We start from the raw sequence: 19,256 nt of genomic DNA on the forward strand, positions 1-19,256 counted from the left end.
TCAGAACTCAATCTTGCAGGCTGGGAAGGACTCATCCTGCATGACCACGGTGCTGCTGCTCGCCAGGACCAGAACGTTCAGTTGTTGCTGCTGCTCATGAGTCTGCTGGTACCACTCACGAGTCACCTCCGTGTCGTGAGTAGGGATCAGAGTTACCTAGGTGGGAGACAAGACATGCCTGAGGTGAGGATGTGAAGTCGGGGGATGGGGCACCTGATGGTCCAGGATGTAGTCCCACTCCCGTAGAAAGAACTCAGTCCTTTTATTTTATTATGTTTTATTTATTTTTTTGGCCGCGCTGCACGACATGCAGGATGTCAGTTCCCCGACCAGGGATCGAACCTGTGCCCCCTGCAGTGCAAGCGCAGAGTCTTAACCACTGGACTGCCAGGGAAGTGCCTCTCAGTCCTTTTATAAATAGAGACTGTGTTCCATTGCTGCCTCTGAGTAAAGTTTGACCAGACTACCTCCTTGGTGCTTCTTGCCACTCACCTGAAGATTCTCCCCCCACTGGGCCTTGCCCTCCAGCAGGGCGTCCAGCACAGCCCGGCTCGGCTCACCATTGGCAGGGTCATTCCCACTGACCACATAGTAGGATGCACGCACTCGTCGGAAGAAGTCAAGGTCAGCAGTCTTGCCACTGCAATGATTCGGGATATAGGCAAGATCCACATATACAGGGGGGCCAGAGCTGCCCTTGGAACCCAAGGCCGCTGTAGAGACAACACAGGAGTCATTGTAGAGGGAAAGTAGAACTCTTTTGGCAACCTTCTTCTTCCCTCCCACCCTCCCTCTCTTCCACTGGAGCCCTTGACCAGCCACATCCAGCCCCAAACCACAATCTCTCCCACTTTCCATGTTATACTTACTTGATCCTGCCTTGAGTCCATTGATTAGGCCTTTGGACATGGGGCTGTGTCCATCCTTTTCCTCTGCTGGGGTGACCTGGCTTGGAGTGCTACGTGGTCGGGGTGGCACCCGGGATGCTCGATCTGCAGTCCCTTTACCAGGGGTGGGTGAGCGTTTTCCCCGAAGATCCAGACGCTGGGCAGGAGACGCTGGCTTGGCCCTGCCTGTGGCCCTGCGGCCGACTCTCCCCTGTGTCTTCTCCTTCTCCCGTAGCCTCTCTACCCTTCCAGACTCTGAGCTGAGCCCCTCGGGGTCAGCCATGCACACGTCAGGGCGGGGAGGGGATGGGCGAGGGTCTGGCTGGGGGATAGGGGGTGGGTCATGGCCAGGCCTGGGATGGTGAGTCCCACTAAACCCACCAGCTTTGTCCACAGGCAGGAAGTCCCCATCTTCATCTGAGTCGAGGGCTGCCTCAGCTGTGATGGATGGACACTCCTCAGTTTCTGGTGGAACGTCAGAATCTGACTGCGAGGAGCCCGAGTCGCTGACTGACGTTGGGGGTGTCTCATCTGCCACGGGGCAGGGGCCGCCTGTGGCCCCTGCAGCCCCCACCCGACGCCGCCCCCCTCTCCCTACCAGCCGAGCTTCCTCAGTTAAGAGGTCACTGTCATCCGTGGATTGAGGGAGAGGTGGGTTCAGGAAGGATGGGGAGAGCTCCCCACGATGCGGCCGGGGCTCAGCAGCACATCCCTGGGGCCCAGCCTCCATCTCAGGGGAGACACTTCTAGGTTGGTCTCCAGAGGCCCCTCCAGGGCACAGTGGCTGCTCAGGGGAGAGCAGCGTGTCAGGCCTGGAGCTCCTCTCGGCTCCCTCAGGCCAGGCCCCACGTTCCCAGGTGGGACAGGCCTCAGCCTTTCCTTTCTCAGCCTCAGCTGGGGCAGGGCCTGGGGGCTTGGGGCTGGTTTCAGTTGGGCCATTGGTGGCACTATCCCTGGAGGGGCCCTGTAAGGGGCTTGGCTTCTTGGTGGCTGCCCCTGAGCACTCCAGGCGGCAGGGCAGGGTACCCTCATCCATGTCTCCAGGCAGGCTTGGAGCTAGAGCTGGGGCCAGGTCCAGTGAAGCTGGAGGTGCTGGGCTCAGAGAAGTGAGGTCCCAGAGGCCATGGGCAGCTGGTTCCATTCCTGGGACCAGCTCTACAGACCCTTGTTCTGCAGCCTCCAGGCCGGGAGGGAAGTGCTCAGCCACACTCGAAATCACAGGTGTGGTGGCCTCAGAAGAGGAGCCTTCAGATAGGGCTGGTGAGGCAGGTCGCGGAAGACTGGAGAGAGGGGCCCCAGGAGAGCTGGGTGATGGGAGCTGGGGCAGTGAAGAGTCCAGGCTGGGGGCCTTGGTTACTTCTAGGTACTCATCATGCCGGGCTCTGGTGGGGGGCCCTGGAGCCAGAGCCAAAGCTCGGTCACCAGAGAAGGCAAGGGACCCACAGGGTGCCGAGCGGGGTTCCGCTGGAGAGGGCAGCTGTGGAGGAGCTGGCTGCAATGAGGAGAAGCCAAAGGCTGATGCAGGGAAGTCCAGGCTTGGTCGGGCAGGACCCAGGTGCGAGTCCAAGGAAGGGCTGGTATGTGCCTCACTTTCAGGCCACAGGGTGGAGGGGCCTGCAGGCATGGGTTGCGGGGGACTTGGGGACTGGGCCTCTTTCTCAGGCTGCTCCCGAGCCCCCTTCTCCAGCTCCAAGTCACTCGTGCTGTCATCCCAGTGACCACGGCCTGGTTCCTTGGGGGATGGGGTTCTCCTATCTGGGCTATGGCTCAGGATGTTACCATTAAGTGGGGGGCTTGGGCCTTTGCTCTGGGGGATAGGAGCACGGGGGGGTATTGCAGGTGGGGTGAGGCTAGGATCCACGCTTGGCCCTGGCTCAGGCTCCTGCTTGGGGGGTACGGTGGGTCCCACCAGAGCTGCATAGCTGAAGGTTGGCATGTCGAATTGGAGGTGATGGGGTGAGACAGGAGACGAAAGCTCCTTCTCTGCAGATGTGAATCGGCCAGCAGCCTCCTCCTTAGTTGAGATGTGTGGGGTCCAATCCCCAGCTGCTCCAAGTGGAGGCTCTCTAGTGGGGCATGCAGGGCCCAGCCCAGTGAGCATCATCTGCTCATAGATGTCTGCGTACTGGAAGCTTCGCTCATCAGGATAGGGTGTGGGCTCTCTCTGCTCTGGCTCGGTCTGCTCGGGCTCCTTAGAGGCATGGCTCTCGCTGGCCTCTAGGACCTTTGACCTGAGGGGGCTGCTGTCAGGAACCCCAGCCCCACCTTCTTCTTCCCTTTCCCCTTCAGCCTTGCGGTAGTCCTTCCCTAGGGGGGAGTACGGCCCGCCTTCCAACTCAGCTGCCCCCTCCTGCACTGCAGCCACCACACTGTCATAGTCGGCTGTGTCCCAAGAGAAGGGCGCAGGAGTGAGTGGCTGTGGGGCAGGTGTTGGGGGAGCTGGAGCTGGGGACAGGGGTGCAGGGGGCAGGGGTCTGTCCTTGGGTACCCATGGTGGGATGTCAGCCAGCCATGAGGGGGTGGTGGGCTCATTCCTCATGGGTGGCATGGGCTTAGGATCTGGGATAGGGCTCTCTTGTCCTGTGGCCAGCGGAACCCTCTGTCCAACCATCTCAGGTGAGGAGGCCGGAGGAGAGATGATCTCAAAAGGGGAGCGAGTCAGCTTGTCCTCTTCCTCTGGTGGCAGCCCAACTGGTGACTCAGCAAGCCAGCGCTCCACCTCCAGCTCCTTCTGTGGTGAGGGCTCCTGGAAGCCCTTAAAGTCTGAGGCCCAAGGACTCTTGGGTGTAGGCTCCAAGGGGGGCACTTCCTGCTCATCATCCGGCCCCTCATCGAGGAAAGTGCTCTCCCGCTCTTCTGTGAACCGTGGCCGGGCCCCATGGCCACCCAGCTCATGAGGGAACCAGACCTTCTGCTCACAGCTCAGCTCCCTCCAGTATGTGTCCTGTTCCAGGACCACATCCTCTCTGCCCCTCCAGTACCTGTCCTCCTGCTCAGGAGATGTGTCCTCCCATGTCCGGGCAGGCTCCTTCTGTTCTCCAGCTGGCTCTCCTCTGGCTGGAGATGTTTCTTGCCACTTCTGGACCACATCCTGCTCCTTCCAGTACTTCTCGTCCTGCTCCCGGGCCTTGTCCTCCTGCACTGGGCTCTCTTCCAGCCCCAGAGCTTTGGTCTTCTCCAGCAGAGCTTCTTCCTTCTGTCCCATAGCCTTGACTTTTTCTGGAGATTTTTCCTCTAGGATCTTCTCCTTTGGCGTCATGGTTTTATCCTCCTGCACAGGACTCTCCTGCTCCTGAGTTTTGTCCTTCTCTTCCAGAATCTTGTCTTTTTGTTCAACAGCCTTTGGACAAATGTTTTGTTCCAGAGCTTCACCCTTCTGTTCTAGGACCAAGTATTTTTGTTCTAAAGCCTGGTCCTTCTTTTCCAAGGCCTTGTCCTTCGGTTCTGGGGCCTTGTCCTGCTCAGGGGCTTCATTTTTCTGTTCTAAGGCCTTGCCCTTCAGTTCAGGGACCTTGTCCTCTGGAACCTTGTCTTTATGTTCAGACTCTCTGACTTTTTGTTCTAAGATTTCATCTTTCTCTCCTGGGACCTTGTCCTCCTGTTCCAAGGTCTTGTCTTTTGGTTCTAAGTCTCTGTCTTTAGGTTCTAAGTCTTTGTCTTTTCCTTCCAGGGCCTTGTCCTTTTGTTCCAGGGCTGTGTCCCTATGATCTAAGTCTCTGCCTTTTTGTTCCAAAGCCTTATCCTGCTGTTCCACAGCCTTGTCCTTTTCTTCCAGAACCTCATCTTTGCGATAGATGGCTGTACCCTTCTGCTCTGTGACAGTATCCTTCTGCTCCAGACTTTTGTCCTTCTGCTGTAGGACTTCATCCTTTGGCTCAGGTCCCTTCTCCTGCTCTGGGGGTCCATCTTTCAACTCTGAAACTTTACCTTCCCACTCCATGGCAATATCCTCCATGGCAGGGCTTGGCAAGGACTCAGGACTCTTGGTGAGGGAGCTATCAGGTGTCAGAATGTGTTCACCAGGGCTTGTGATCATTCCAGGTGACTTCTTCCCATCTCCCAACAGTGTATAGTGAGAGAAGGAACTGGCAGGTAATTTTCCATCAGGGCTGTCATCTGTGACGTCTGCTTGTGCAGCGTATCCACTGGTCCCATCTGTGGGAGGTGACACTGTGGCTGCATGGGCTTCTGGAATAGACACAGGGGCTAGGCGGTGAGAGGTGTCCTTAGTCTGCATCAGAGGCCCTTTTTCTTCCTTTCCAAGGGTTAGTTCCCCAAACTGGAGGGTGCCAAGGCTTTCTGGAGACAGCTGCTTAGAAGAGATATCCAGAGAGGTCTCCTTGCTGGGACTCTCTTCTGAGAGAGAAAGCGACCGGGTGTCTTCTGGAGATACCTGTGGCCAAAGATCTTTGTGTAGGTGCTGCTCTGTCAGGCCACAGGGAGACCTAGGGATGTCTTCTTGGTTGGCAGTGTCTGGGGAGACCACGCTGAGGACAGAGGGGGACTCCACCTCTTCCGGGGAGAGGCCTCGGTCAGGAAACCGGAGCACTTCATCTTTCTGAGGTTCACCAAGTTCTTGGTGTGATGTTCTCAAATCTCTGGGGAGGGCTTCTGTTTCCAGAATTGGCCCTGTGGGCTCTCCCGCCTCCACAGTCTCAAAGACTATTGCTTTGTCCTCTTCTGGCAGCAGTTGGACGGTACAGCCTGCATGTCCTCCAACAATGCTGATGGGTGCTTCCTGGGCCTGGGGGCTCCTGGGAGGAGGCAACTTTCCCTCCTCCTCTGGTGTGCCCTCTTCAGGCCCCGGCTTGACTGTCCCTTCTGCAGCATCTTCCTTGCCCACACCTGGTGTACGCTTAGTATCTCCCCAGGAGTCTGCTTCCTGAAAGTCTTGGGGCTCAGACTTTTCTTCCACTGGGGACTGATGAAAGGGCGTGTGGGTGGCACTGGGTGGGCCAGATGGTGGGGGAGAGGCCATCTTCACTGTGCTGTCATCTGGGCTGAGGCAGCGCTCCTCCGCTTCTCCAACGGCTGGTTCCCCGGGATGTAGGGTGTGGCCAGGGGCAGCAAACATCAGGGGTTCATACTGACCGTCAAGTTTCTCGGACATCTGTACGTTTGCGGTCTCCTCCTCTTCCTCTTCCTCTTCCACGGCTCTCTCTCCAGACAAGCCTCTCCGTACAATCTCTCCTCTCTTCTCTGACTCCCCAGTCACGGGGAACTCCTCACAGGGTGGTGATTTGAAACCTTTGTCTTCTTCCAGTGAGGAGGTGGGTGAGATGGTACCAGCTGATGGCACGTAGTCCAGGCCCTGAGTGGCTTCTGTGTGGGAGGAGGGGATGCTTGTGACCGTGTCAAGCAGCAGGGAGCTCTTACCTGTCTCCTCTGTCTGGGGAGCTGTGAGTGAAGCCACGGACTGGTCCTCAGCCACGGATGTGGCAAAGGAAGAAAGCTTGTCACACTCAGTGATTGAGGTGGCCGAGGACACATGCTCCTCTTCAGCCAGAGGGGCGGCCACCATGTTGGGGGGGTAGGTGAGTTCCGACTCCGGTGCTCCATAGCCTTTGCTGGGGGTGGTGGGAACAGCAATGTCTGCAGGCTGGCTAGCCTCAAAGGGGCAAGGACCTTCAGGCCCAGGGAGGTCATAGGTACCTGTAGGAAATCTAGGTGGAGCTGCACGCTCCTCCGGCTCATCATGGATCTCCTCATCTGAGATAGTCTGCTCGGTCTCTGAGTAGCCAGGGATTGTCTCGTCCTGGATGTAAGAGACGTGCTCAGTGGCTCCTGCAGGGGTGGCCAGGCTACTTAGGAATGACGAGGTCTCCTTCTCTGGGGCCTTGCCTTGGAGTCCTAGTTCCTGGCCCCCGAGAGCCTCCCTGCCCCTTGGCGTTACCTGCAAGGCTTCTTGCATATGTTTTTGGTAAAAACCCTCAGCCTTTGTCTCTTCCTCTTCCTCCTCGTCTGAAGGGTGCAGCTCCTCCATTTCCTCTAACTCGGCCTTCTCTATCACATCCTCCTTTACCTCAGGTTCACTTTCCTCTCTGGCTTCTGTTCTTTCAGGGAGCCCCTCTGATTCCTTTGCCTTTTTATCCTCCCAGGGGGCTCTCTCTTTCTCTGTTTCAGCCCCAGTGTCTGGGCCTCTGTCCTTGCTGCCTTGTTCCTCAGGGACGTCTGGGACAGCCTCTTTCTCCTTTATCACAGGCTCTTCTGGTTCCAGCCCTGGGACAGAGGGTGGTGCCCCCGGGGCCGCTGTGCTTGGGAGTCCCTCCTCTGCAGTGTCTGGCGGGAGTGGTTTCTCTCCTAGTCCTGTGTCCCTTTGTTCAGCCAGCAACCCCGTCTCCTCACGCTTCAACTCCTCGAAGTCCTGTGTGAGATCCTCTGGTGAAGACAAAGCCAGCTCCCTTGTTGGGAATGGTGCAGCCCCCTTTTGGGCTGGCGGTGTCCGGGGCTCAGAGGACAGCTCCTTCTCCCCACGGGCAGCCCGGCTCTTCTCCATCTTGACTCTGCCGGGGGCCTTGGCTTTGCAGAGGGTCTTACGTACCTCAGGGGTAAAGGGCTTCAGGTCTGGCTTGGAAATCTTTTTGACCTCAGGTTTGGTATCTTTCCTCTTTTCCTCCTTCCTTCCTTCATCCTTCTTGAGCTCCTTCCTCTCCTTCTTGATCTCTTTCTTCTCTTTGTCTTTTTTCTCTTCCAGCTTTGATATCTTTTCTTTCAGGTGCTTCTTCCCCACCTTGTCTTTGATCAGCTTTCGCTTCTCTGCCTTCAGTGCCTCACTCGACTCTGTCCTCACCCTCTCAGGCTTGGCAGGCTTCTCTGGGGGCTTCTCAGATGACTCCTTTACCTTCTTCTCTGCCTTGGCTAACTCCTTGGCCAGTTCTGAGCGGGCCTCCTTGGCTCCCTCTTCGGCCACCTCCTCCCGTTTGGCCAGCTTGCCCACGGCTGTCTTGGTTGTGGCCTTGAGGCTCTCCTTGCTATCAGCCCGCTGTTTGATTTTGCTGGGTTTGAGGTTGGCAGGCACAGCCCCAGTGGCCAGCTCCTTCTGCGTGGCCACGGGGTAGCGCAGGAAGTCCAGGTGTCGAAGCTTTTCCAGGCCCTCCAAGATCTTGTTCTGGGGAGCATTCCCTGGAAAAAGCACGCGCACAATCTTCTCAGTGGGGTTGGCTGGTAGCCAGACCACCAGAGCAGTGATGGAGGTCAGGTAGGGCACCGAGATCTCAGCCTCCTTCCCATTAGCCAGCACAATGCCTGTCTTAGCTTTACTGTTGCCTGCCCACTTTTGCATGAGGAACTGCATCTCCTTGCTATCCTTGACAGGGTTGAGGACGTACATGTCCAGGCGGCCCACACCCATCTTGTGGAAGAGGGTCAGCGGCTCGATGGTGTTGCTGACCACACGGTAGAGGGGCTCGGCCTGGATGCCTAGGCGGTTTAAGTGCTGCAGAGTGAGGCAGGCCTCCTCAATGCTGCGCTTGGCCTTCCGCGAGGCATCAGGCAGCCGCAGCTTATCGGGCACGTTGAAGAAGACGACTCCAAGCTCGGGGGAGATGAGGTTCTTCACCCAGTCACTGTAGCTGCTAGAGCCCTGGGACTGCTCCTCCTCCAGTTCTGCCACTTTGCGCTGCAGGAGTCCGTTGATGCCTGGCAGGTTGTCTGCCCCGATGTGTGTGAGCAGCACGGAGTCAATGCGGTCCAGGTGCCGCACCAGCTTCCAGAAGCAGGACTTGCGATCAGAGCCACCATCCACCAGGATGTTGAAACCATTAACGGCAAAGAGGGCAGAGTCCCCGCGGCCGCCAGGGAAGATGTAGCAGCATGGCTTGGAGAGCTTGAGGAAGCCCCCTGAGGTGGGGGGCTCCAGCAGGTCAAAGGGGGATGGCACATCCACGGTCTCAGAGACGTACTCGGAGAACTCAGCCACGCCATCCATGGTGGGCAGCATGGGCTCAGGGTTTAGCCGGAGGTGCAGGGTCTCTTGGGAACTGGATAGTCCCAGGTGGCTCCAATCACCCTCCCCTAAGCAGGACACAGTGAGGAAAGCCTGGATCCCAGGGTCTCTATTGCTGAGCAACTGGGCAATCTAGATGAAGGGGAGACAGAAGGCTGATCAGGTCATTGGGGTTATTGCAAGCCAACTCAGACTCAATCTGCTAATCTCCATCTCTCTCTGAGGTGATCTCCTACCATTCTGCCAGCAACCCTGGTGGTCAAGGAATGTGGGATTTTCCCTTCCTTGGATCCCTCCCTGCAGCTCTAGTCCTACCCCATGTTCTGTTCCTCCTAGACACTCAGACATAGAACTTACCTCTGGGTTTTGAAGGACCTGGGCAAAGTTTTGATAGGAGTAGGTGCCACTCTGTAGGATGAGGTCTCCCCCAGGCTCTAAACTTTGCCCACTCAAGATCAGCAGTTTGTGAGCTGATGGGCTGCTAAGGAGGTGGTGAACCTAGAGTGGAAGGAGAGGACTGGTCACAGAGAGAGGAAGCCCCGGGAAGGGCACAGAATGTTCCTGGTCCCCCTCAGTTCTGCAAGGACACGCTCCCCACTGGTAGCCCCACAGCACCTCCAGGATGGGGCTGGGATTGTGAGGCAGCTTACATGGCAGAGAGAGGATGGCTCAAAGCCAAGTCTGGGAATTCCTGGCCTTACAGCAGTAGCACTGGCAAGGGTGGGTTACGGCACTTTCGGTAGAGGCCCTCGTGGCAAAGCACAGGCCCCGGCCTTACCTCGGAGCTGATGCTGTCGGCACTGGGGTTTACCAGGACGATGGTCTCTAGGATCTCACTCTGGTGGCAGAGGGTCCTCTGGCCTGAGGGAGAGATGCAGGAATTTGTACTGAAGGAAGTGGGTATAGACTAAAATGGAGAGGCATTGTGTAGGGCAGGAGAGGAAAGAATGCGCTGTCAGAAAATGGAGCTTAGGGGAAAGAGAAGCCTGCTTATCCTGAGATCCTGCCACTCTGGCTACTGCTGAGTAAGGTCTAGGGACTGGCTCCTGCAGCCCTTCCCTTTCAGGGTTTCCTCCTCCCCTCTCCCACAATGGCTGTCTTCTCCCTCCCTTCATCTGCCACCCCCTCTGCCTGGAACTCCCGCCTCAGACTGCCCTGGAGACAAGAACCTTTTGTCCCTGTCTGTCCCTCTAGAGCACTAAGCTCCTGGTGCTGCCTGGGGACAGCAGGGGGCTCAGTTGAAGGGAGGGCCTCTCGGAGGATGGTCCTCACTCAGCTCTGTCCTCACTAGCTTGCCTCTGCCCTGGGCTTTCTTGCCAGAGTGCCTGGAAATAAGGAGATGGGTGCTTCTGTGCAGTGAGTACAGACTCCTCATCCTCCTTTCAAACCCCCACCCAAGGCCAGAAGTCCCATTCCAAAAGACTCAGAGAAGTCTATGCTCTCTAAACCCTTGGGGGTTGGTTACAATGCAGAGGAGAAATAGGACCTCTTATTCTGTGCTCTGGTTCCTCAGAGGCCGAGCCTGCACTCACAAACATGCACACAATCATACTGTTTCCACCACCAAAGGTTTCACAGCTCCCCTTCCCACCTCACCTTCATGTCCCCAGGCTCCAGAAAGACCTGGTTCACTCCCCACAACCCATCCCTTTCAAACAGTTTCTCCTCTCATCCTTGCACCGCTCCTGTGGGCCTTCTGTCATGGAGAGGGGGAGTCTGGGATTCACAAACAAGAAACAGATAAGGCAGGAGAGGTTCAGAGTATTCCCCAGGCTATGGAGGAACATAATACGCCATCAAATCCCCTCTCTATTTCCCTTATCCAGGCTCACATGAAACACCAAGAAATGCAGCAAAGAAAAAAAGTGCCAGGTTAGACAGGAGATCCTGAAGAAGGATGCTGCCATCCCGTTCCTGCCCTTACCAACTGCAGCACACAGTGGATTTACCTTACAAACACGGAGTTGAACAGATGGTCTGGGGAGTGGGCTGTCTGGAGGATATTGGTGGGAGGACACATAACCTGTCCCCCAGACCCTCTTCTGTGACCCAGCGCTCTCTCCTCTTTCTGGGGCTCAGACAAGAGGACCCTGGGGCCAGGGCCTTTGTTAAGTGGAAGAGCGATGGTGCCAGGATCGGGCAGATCTGGCAGCACTGGGATGCAGTTGGCAGCTGCGGGGGAAATGAACTAGGGATGGTGTCAGAAGACCAAGCCCCGCACAGGGTAGGTGGGGCCCATGAGGAGTTCAAGCGTTCTTTTCTATTAACTTGGGGGTTGAGGGACACTTTGAGGTCGGTTCGGAGGATGAGAAGCACCTCAGAGACACGCACGGGCAGGGCTTGGGCAGGTGAGAGATGAGGGATACACCATGGTTCGGGGAGCGGCCGGCCCTAGGCTAGCTCTAAGCAGTTTAGCTTAGAAGGGCAGTTCCTCTCCCCCCACACCCACCCGCCACACACACCACGAACACACAAGGTCACACATTTGAACTAGGAGGGCCAAAAAAGAGCAAGATCTGGGGTACGGATGGATTTGCTTTCTATCTACTACCCGCCTTCCCCAGTCTACCATTCCCTGCAGTCCCCTAGATGGGCTTATAACCATAGACCTCTCTGATCCCAGTACTTGCCTTGGCACAACACCCTGCCCCTCACCCATGTGCTCTCCGGTTGTGACTGGCAACTACATGGTTTACACCTTGTGCTCCTCCTTTTCAGGCCTGGGGGAAAGCCCTGTTTCTCTCCTACAACCCCCCCACCGCCCGCAATCCCATTGAAGGCAATTGGCTTGTCTTCCCTCCTTCTTCGGAGAGGACACCTGGTGAGGCAGGGGCCCGTCCCTTTGCCAGAGATGGGGCTGGGGGGGTGGGCTGCGGGTGCTGAGGCTGAGCGGGCGGGAGGGCAGGTGTCTCCGCAGGGAGGCGGCCGGGGAGGGGGGGGCGCCCGGGCAGCTGCAGTCTGCCGCAGTGTGTGAGCGAGTGTGAGTGTGCGCGCTGAGCTCAGGCTCCAGCTCCGCCCCCACCCCCCCCCCACCAGCATGACAAGTCATTTTCTTGGCTGCCTCTACACGGGGGGCGGGGAGGGGGGGACGCAGAGAGGGAGAAGGAACTGGCTTCTCTGTTCAGAGCCCCCATCTTGGGAAGGGAAGCAGAGATGAGGTGGGGTGGGAGGCCGTGACTGGGAACCTGTGGGGTTGACAGGACGGGGAATGCGGGGCAGCTGCTGGGGAGGGAGTGCTCTCAATCTCCGGAGCGGCCTCTCCATCCCCAGAGGGAGCCAGAAAGGGAGGCTCGCGGCCCAAGTTTCAAGCTCGTCGCAGGGAATGGGTGTGGGGAGCACGCTGCAAATAGGTTGGTCTGTGAGGAGGCGCATGCCACGTCTTAATGACCCTTTCCTTCCTTCTTTTCCATAGTGTCCCCACCTTCCCATACTTGGCAAAAACTCGCAGTCCCGTTCACCCCCCAGCATAAGAGCAGCTGAGCAATCTAGCAGCTGACACCCAGAGACCCTCCCATCAGGTGCCTTCCCATAACATCCGCCTTTCCCTCAGATTCTTCTGCCCCCACCAAAGACAGAGCCCCCAAATGCCACCAGAGCCCCAGGCCTCGGGGCAGAGCCAGTGACACCACCCTCTGCGGCTGCCCCTAGGCGGCTGGCTCCCAGCTCAGCTCAGCCCAGCTCAGCCCGCGAGGTGGCCTGTCACGGTCCTGGCCCCATTGGCCTCCGCCTGGTTCTGGGTCCAGGCTGGCCCCACAGCCAGTTCATCTCCTCTCTCTGTTCCCCCACCCTGCCCACCCCCGCTGGGCTAGTTCCAGACACACCAGATGAGGTATCAACTCCCTTCCCATTACCCGCATCCCACCTCCCTATCACAGCATCCCCCGTGCCCCACGCCAAGCCCTTTGGTTCGGTTCGGTTCTTACCCTGGGGTGTGGGAGAGAGACCCTCATCGAGGCTGTGGCTCCGGCCTCAGCCGGCAGCTTCGGGGACGAGTCTGCGGCACTAGGGGTGGGAGTGCGGGGTGGGGGGGGGGCGCTTGATGGTTAGGGCGGCGCCAGGGCGGGGAAGAGGGGCTGGTCCATGACGAGGCACTGGAGACTTAACTGTTTCTTTGCCTTCACAATGTCAGTGATCTGGTGCTTCTGCTTGGCTGGGACCTGAGGAGTTGTCTAGCAGCTCAGAGCCAGGGTGGTCTCCAATGGCCCACAGGGCCTTTCTCCCCCAACCCCGCTTAGTTAAGAAATATTCTTTTAGCATCAGCCAAAAGACCACAGCCCTGTGCTACACACTGGAGGGATGTAGGAGGTATGGGCTGCTTGGGCCCTCCCCCTTCTCTCCGAAACCATCTGCTGCCTCTCCCCTCAGACTCAGGGAGTGACCTTCAATCCCTGGAGGAGCAGGAGACAAAGAGGCTGGGGGCCTGAGAGCATGGGGTAGGAGTGAGGGGGGACTACTTGAGAAGGCTGGGGACGACTGAAGGGAGGGAGTTGCGCTGAGCTCTGCTGGCTTCTGAGCCACAGCTGTAGAAATGGGGTGGGAGGGCAGAAATAAGTCTCATTTTAGGTTGGAGGGTAGTTTGAAATTCTGGAGTGGAGGCATGGTCCTTAGTCCATCTCTAGCCCATCGGGGGTGGGGAACAGGGGCCCTAAGACCGCATACAATTCTGTGCCAATGCAGCACAGCACAGCAACCACACAGGCACTGATACTTGGGATTCTTGGTCATTGGGTATGAAGAGGCATTTTCTGAAGATTCAGGGCACTTTCTGCCTTTCAGTGAAATAGTTAAAGGGATGAAGGAAAATCACCAGGGCCTCAGGCGTACAAGATTTTCTTACTCTAGGCCAATTATTAAATGTCACAGAAAGTACTCTTTGGACTAAAAAGATCTTGTAATGACTTTGTAGGGTGTTGGGTCCCTGTTCTCCTTGTCTCTGCACTTAGCTATGTCTCTTTGATGTCTCCATTTTATAGGATCTTAATCCTTCTAATATTGGCCCTGTTTCCCTTAGTCTCTACCCCTGTCTCAGATTTGGTGACACGTGCTCTAGGACTCAAAGAGAGGACCTGGAGAGCTCCAGCACTCAGTTCCAACAGGGCAATGCTCATGTCCCCCTGCCCTCTTCCCTTCCATCATCCCTCCCCAGTCCTGGCCGATTCCTACTGCCTTCCTCACAATGACATCCACCCACTCTTAGCCCAGCACCAGCCCCACCCTTGCCCCTGGCTGCCAAGAGCAGCTTTTGAAGGTCAGAGAAGCCAAAATAGTCTCTGCTCTCAGCATCCCCATCCCCCCTAAACTGCCACCAGAGGAGAGGAGGAGCTGAGTCACCAGTGCAAGGGGGGGAGGGGGACTCCAGAGGGGGAGGAATCCTTGCTGAGATCCGGGGATGCAAAGCAGCAACATGGCAACAGCCCCACTTGGATAGAGGAGGCCAGCTACAGAGATATACAACACAAACCAGGCTGAGTTCTGAACATCACAAAGGGGAAACACCTCCTTTCTGCAACTTCATGGTTCTTATTTCCTCCCACCTCAAACCTTCCATCTCCTCCCTGCTTTCTGGAGCTTTCTGGAGTGTGCAAAGAGGGAAACTTGAGTAGACATGTAGCTTGAGAACAAAATAACATTTCTCAGCCCAAAGCAGAGCCCACCCTTATTCTCAGCTGTTACCCCCAAGGGCCACACCCTGGGCAAGGTTCCAACTCACAGTGGAGTTTTCCTTCAGCCTTCACCCTCTGAACAGCCACTCACCACAACCACACCTCCACCCGCTGTGTTCCTTGGCTCTGCTGCAATGAAATGGTGAGACGCCAAAGATGAGAGGGAGGCCTGAGCTCAGACACAAAGTGAGATGGCAAGTCCTGGATTTGAGACCCCTCTCTACCATTTTACTAATCATGCTTTTCAACAAGCCACTTAAGCCCTCTGAAAGCTTGCTTCCTGAATTATAAAATGAGTGTAATATTAGTACCATCCTCCAATAATGCTATGAGGAGTGAATGACATAAAAGATGAAAAAGTCCTTCATTCCTAGAATCCTAAATCTGCAATGCACAAATACCACTGGAAGTCTGTCTCCCTTTTGTGGAAGATTTATGAGAGGTCTCCTAGGTGATCAGGGAAATCCTAAACCAGAATCTCAACTCTAGAGTAACTTAGCTCCCAGGTAAACCCAGGGGCCTGGGAGGTGCCTGCAGGAAGGGACTTAAAATACTCTTCACGTCCCTTCTTTCCTATTTCTGACAGCAAAGCAAAACCCAGTTCTAGGGGCCAATGAGCTGTTGTATTAATTCAGAATAGCCTTCATGTTTGCAGAAGTAAAGGAACTAACACTTCCTGAGTGAGTGCATCAGTGGTGATGCAGAGTCAGACAGAAGGCTTCCAAACTGGTCCTTCAGCCTGTGTTTTTTTAGTCCTAGAATATCCATCATGAATTATAAATTATAGAAGTAGTATTAGAGTGTTATTTAAGCTCAGTTTCCCACTGTTCTAATCGTTTCTGGGGTTGTTTTAAAATGCTTAGAAGCTCCAGATTTTTTTGCAGGAGTTAGAAAGGAAGGCTCCAAGTCACCACTGGAGACAAAAGTGGTGCAAATTCACCTCGGAAAGCCTTTACCACATTTGACCACTAGAAGGAGCTGGGCCATTGACGCTCCATCAAAGGGTCCCCTCCTTTTCTGTGTGTGTGTGTGTGTGTGTGTGTGTGTGTGTGTGTGTGTGTGTGTGTTTGTGTGTGTGTGTGTAGGGGGTAGTGGCAGGAATGATTACACTCTCCCTATCATAGCAAGATAAATTTTTGTCCTCCTTTTCAACATTTTGGCCCAGGGCTTGAGGAGAGGTGAGAGGTGAGAGGCCTATGGGGTGGGCAGAAAGGATTCAATCATAAGGTACTAGCATATTCCACTGAGCCCATCCCAGCAGCCTGGTTCCCTCTGCCTCCCCACTAATGGAGGCTGAAGGGAGGGGAAGTGTCTGCAGCTGCTCTGGGCTGTTGTTTGCGGGGACAGCTGAAAGAGGAGCCAGCAGGGGTGGGGCTGTGGCTGTCTTGGGCCTTGTGGGGTTTTCCAGGAAATTCTCCACTATTCTCCAGGGACATACACAGGCCACCATGAAAATGTCCAAACCTAAAAAAACTCAAAAGTAAGCCCTGATCTTGGGTATAATGGCCCTAAGCCTCTTGAGGACACCATGGTAAAACTCTTTGCTTGAGAAGATCTAGTAGGTGCTGGTATATCAGTGCTTGTTTCTGAGAGGTCCCTGAGAGTAACTATGCAGCGCCCTGTAAGTGTTTTCCCAAGCATCCCCAAATCTTAATCTGAAGAATGGCTAGGTGTTTTGGTTTAAGTTCTGTTCATTCTTACATCATTCCAGAAGGCATCCTACTCTTACATCCGTGTCCAAAAGGACAAGGTTGGAGAATTCAGTGTGAATTAATAACATCAGCAGATACTCCCCAAACTTCAGTTCAGTCATTAATTTCATGCTGCCGTCCCTTTATCCAGCCTTGCACCAAAGCTCCTAGGATTAATAAAGTGGTAAAACTGTTGATTTTAAAATTATTAGAGCTAATGGAGGAAGCCATGAAATGAGTAATACTAAACAGAAGGCAGTCTCAAAACAGTGACTGGTTACCTTCATAGGAAGCCAGTCACATCAAGAAGATGCCAGGGCTTCCCTGGTGGCGCAGTGGTAGAGAGTCCGCCTGCCGATGCAGGGGACACAGGTTCGTGCCCCGGTCCGGGAAGATCCCACATGCCGCGGAGCGGCTGGGCCTGTGAGCCATGGCTGCTGAGCCTGCGCGTCCGGAGCCTGTGCTCCGCGACGGGAGAGGCCACAGCCGTGAGAGGGCCCCGTACCGCCCAAAAAAAAAAAAAAAAAAAAAAAAAAAAAAAAAAAAAAATGCCAGACTCACATTTTAAAAATGCTGCACTTATTCCTAAGATAATGGATCAGTAGTCATATTAACCATGTCTTCTCTCTCCAGGAGCAGCAGAGGAGCAGGTGATCAGGGAAATGACCAACCATGTGGCAGTTAGCAGGAGGAGCAGGAAAAGAAGGGATGTGACTATCTATTATGCTGGATAATTGAGAATTATCTGTATGAGATACGAATTCAGTCATTTGATGGCAGTGACTGTTGAGTTGGGTGGATTTATATTCCGTAAAGACACTGGTGTATGAATTGGTTTGTCAACATTTACCAATAACATGAGCAGATGCCCAGCACTTTTATAATGGGGTGTAGGGCTTTCTGCAGTCTCCCCACAGATATTGTCATGGAATAATAACTCCTAAAATATTATTTTCTCAAATTCCTGACCATTTCTCCCACACAGCAGAATGGGAAGCTGCATCCTGTGAACTTTGATCTCAGTGCCAAACCTCAAAGTATGACTAGTTCTTGCAGCAGTAAATCCAGGAAACCCTGCTTCCACTCTGGATTTCATGGTGCTCATCAGCCTTTGGTACAAGGTTTCTGCTCTGCTCTGGACATCTGTTGACTGAGCCAAAGGAGGAGGCAGAAACCCTGAAACCTGGAGGATAGGCTGTGCAGCCTGAGGGAAACTGCTAAGCAAGGATCTGGGAAGGTGAGTGGGAGGTTCAAGGGTCTCTGCAAAGGGAAGCAAGGAGGCCAGGGCATACAGAAAGGGGAACAAACCAAAAAAAGGAATTTTTACTTGGGAGATGACTGATCACTCAAGAGGTACCACATTCCCTTACTGCACGTCAGTGGCTGTCCATAACCCACCCTCTTCTCAAGTAGAAATTACGTTCTCCAGGCTTCCTCCACCATCATACCATCTGTTTGCGAAGTGTACTGGGTATGTGGGGATAGTTAAGGAGCTTTACAATTTTCCCCTCAGAAGTCCCTGCCTCCTCCCTGACCCAAACTTCCCACAAGGCCAGTTCTGCCAGGGAGAGTGGACTTCTGCTCTTCTGTGACCAGCCCTCACCCAAAGGACTGAGACAAATGACACTGGTCCTAACCTTTGACCTCTGAGGAGAAGTGAGCTAGGTGCCGGGTAATGAAGAGTCTCAATTGTTGGTTCAAGTCAATGGATGATAAATCAATGTTCCAGGAGAGAATCCCTGTGAGAGAAAAAGAAACAAAGAGGGACCTAGATAAGGTCAGAGGGATTGGACTTGTGGGAGCATTTCCAAGCTCACAGAAGGGGTAAGGAGAGGGAGGGGATAAGGACGGCTGCCATGATCAGCCTCATTGATGTCTTTAAGAAATGTGGCTAGTGCCTATGTCTAGCTCCCATCCTGTGCTTTTCTTGGGCTTTGCTGAGCCAGAGGGAGAAGTGCAGGGTTTAGGCTACATTTGGTCATTAACGAGTTTGTATGTAGGAATTTTCTTGCGCAGTTGCCCAATTGTGATAGAAGTGACACCCAAGGGCCCATTCCCAGATACTAGGGACTGCCTTCCCCATACAGGTAAGTAGGATTCTACACTCTCCTTCTGTGGTCCCCTCCTTGCCTCCACTCCCCCGCGGCATGCTTCCACCCGCAGGTGGCTCCGCAGCACTGCACCACAGGCAGTGGAGGACTGAGGAGCTTGTGGCCACGAAGGTCACTCTCTCAGGTTGGCCGCTAGTACTGGGATATTTGAGATTTGTCTGCGGCGTTCAAAACGCACCCTGTGTCTGTTCAGACGCCCTAAGGAAGAAACTAAGGTAGGGACATGGACTCTCCAGGGGATGGTGACGACTTTCAGAACCTCTGGCCCAAGACACTGGGGGAGAGAGGGGTGTAACCAGAGGGCCCTCCACCCAGGCACTGCCCAGCTCCCCCCTCCCCCACACTCCCGCCTGCCTCAGGGAGACTGCGAACGCCATGGGGTGTGCGGGAAGGATGGAGATGTGAGATGTTGGCAGCTTGGGAGGATATGAACGCGTGACACAGAAGATGCAGGTGACAGGGGCTGATGAATCAGATTAACAGGGTGCGCAGATCTCAGGAAGTGCACGCTAGGGATGGAGGATGCACATGGTAGAGAAGCACGGGATGGAGGATGTCCCAAGAGCAGCCAGGACAGCAAGCTCACCTTGCTCAAGGTGGGCCCGAACGGCCCTCAGCTGATTCTCTGTACCGATATCGCCGATCACGATGAGCAAAGAGTGTTTCCGCAGGTCCCAGCGTGCCGCCGCCACCGCGGCTCCGGCCTCGCACAGCGGCTCCGCGGGGTTCTGAGCCAGCAGAGAGCCGGGGCTTCGGAGCCCTAGCCCGGGACTTGTCTCCATGGCAACGTCGAAAGGCCGCCAGGGCCCAGCCTCGGTCTCCATGGAAACTCCGTTGGAGTGCTAGGCCGGCAGCATCCGCTGCAGGGAGAGTGCGCGCGGTTCTTAAAGGCCGGCGGCAGGAGCCGCTCATTGGCTGCTGCCTGTCAGGGGGCGGACCGTTGGCGCCGCAGGGGCCGG

General features: G+C 55.3%; 1 protein-coding gene across 1 annotated transcript; it reads right to left on the bottom strand.

Annotated features, from left to right (window-relative positions):
* Positions 1-19,121, bottom strand: MAP1A (microtubule associated protein 1A). Its single transcript, XM_007467548.1, has 7 exons — positions 18,884-19,121; positions 17,824-17,925; positions 9,611-9,693; positions 9,190-9,330; positions 870-8,964; positions 493-713; positions 1-156 (listed from the first exon to the last, which is right to left on the bottom strand). Exons 1-7 carry the CDS (start codon positions 19,119-19,121, stop codon positions 1-3), a joined length of 9,036 nt encoding a protein of 3,011 aa, XP_007467610.1.
* Positions 19,122-19,256: the final 135 nt, after the last annotated feature.

The sequence above is a fragment of the Lipotes vexillifer genome, unplaced genomic scaffold (genome assembly GCF_000442215.2).
Source record: "Lipotes vexillifer unplaced genomic scaffold, Lipotes_vexillifer_v1.1 scaffold722, whole genome shotgun sequence".
In the NCBI taxonomy this organism is placed as follows: Eukaryota; Metazoa; Chordata; class Mammalia; order Artiodactyla; family Lipotidae; genus Lipotes; species Lipotes vexillifer.

Excerpts from the sequence above, each read along its gene's own strand:
- MAP1A (XM_007467548.1), bottom strand. The coding sequence starts at position 19,121 with ATGGAGACCGAGGCTGGGCCCTGGCGGCCTTTCGACGTTGCCATGGAG. Across the intron at positions 9,694-17,823 it reads CTTCTCCTCAGAGGTCAAAG|GCCAGAGGACCCTCTGCCAC; the intron begins GTTAGGACCAGT and ends TCTCTCCCTCAG. Across the intron at positions 8,965-9,189 it reads AGGTCCTTCAAAACCCAGAG|ATTGCCCAGTTGCTCAGCAA; the intron begins GTAAGTTCTATG and ends CCCTTCATCTAG.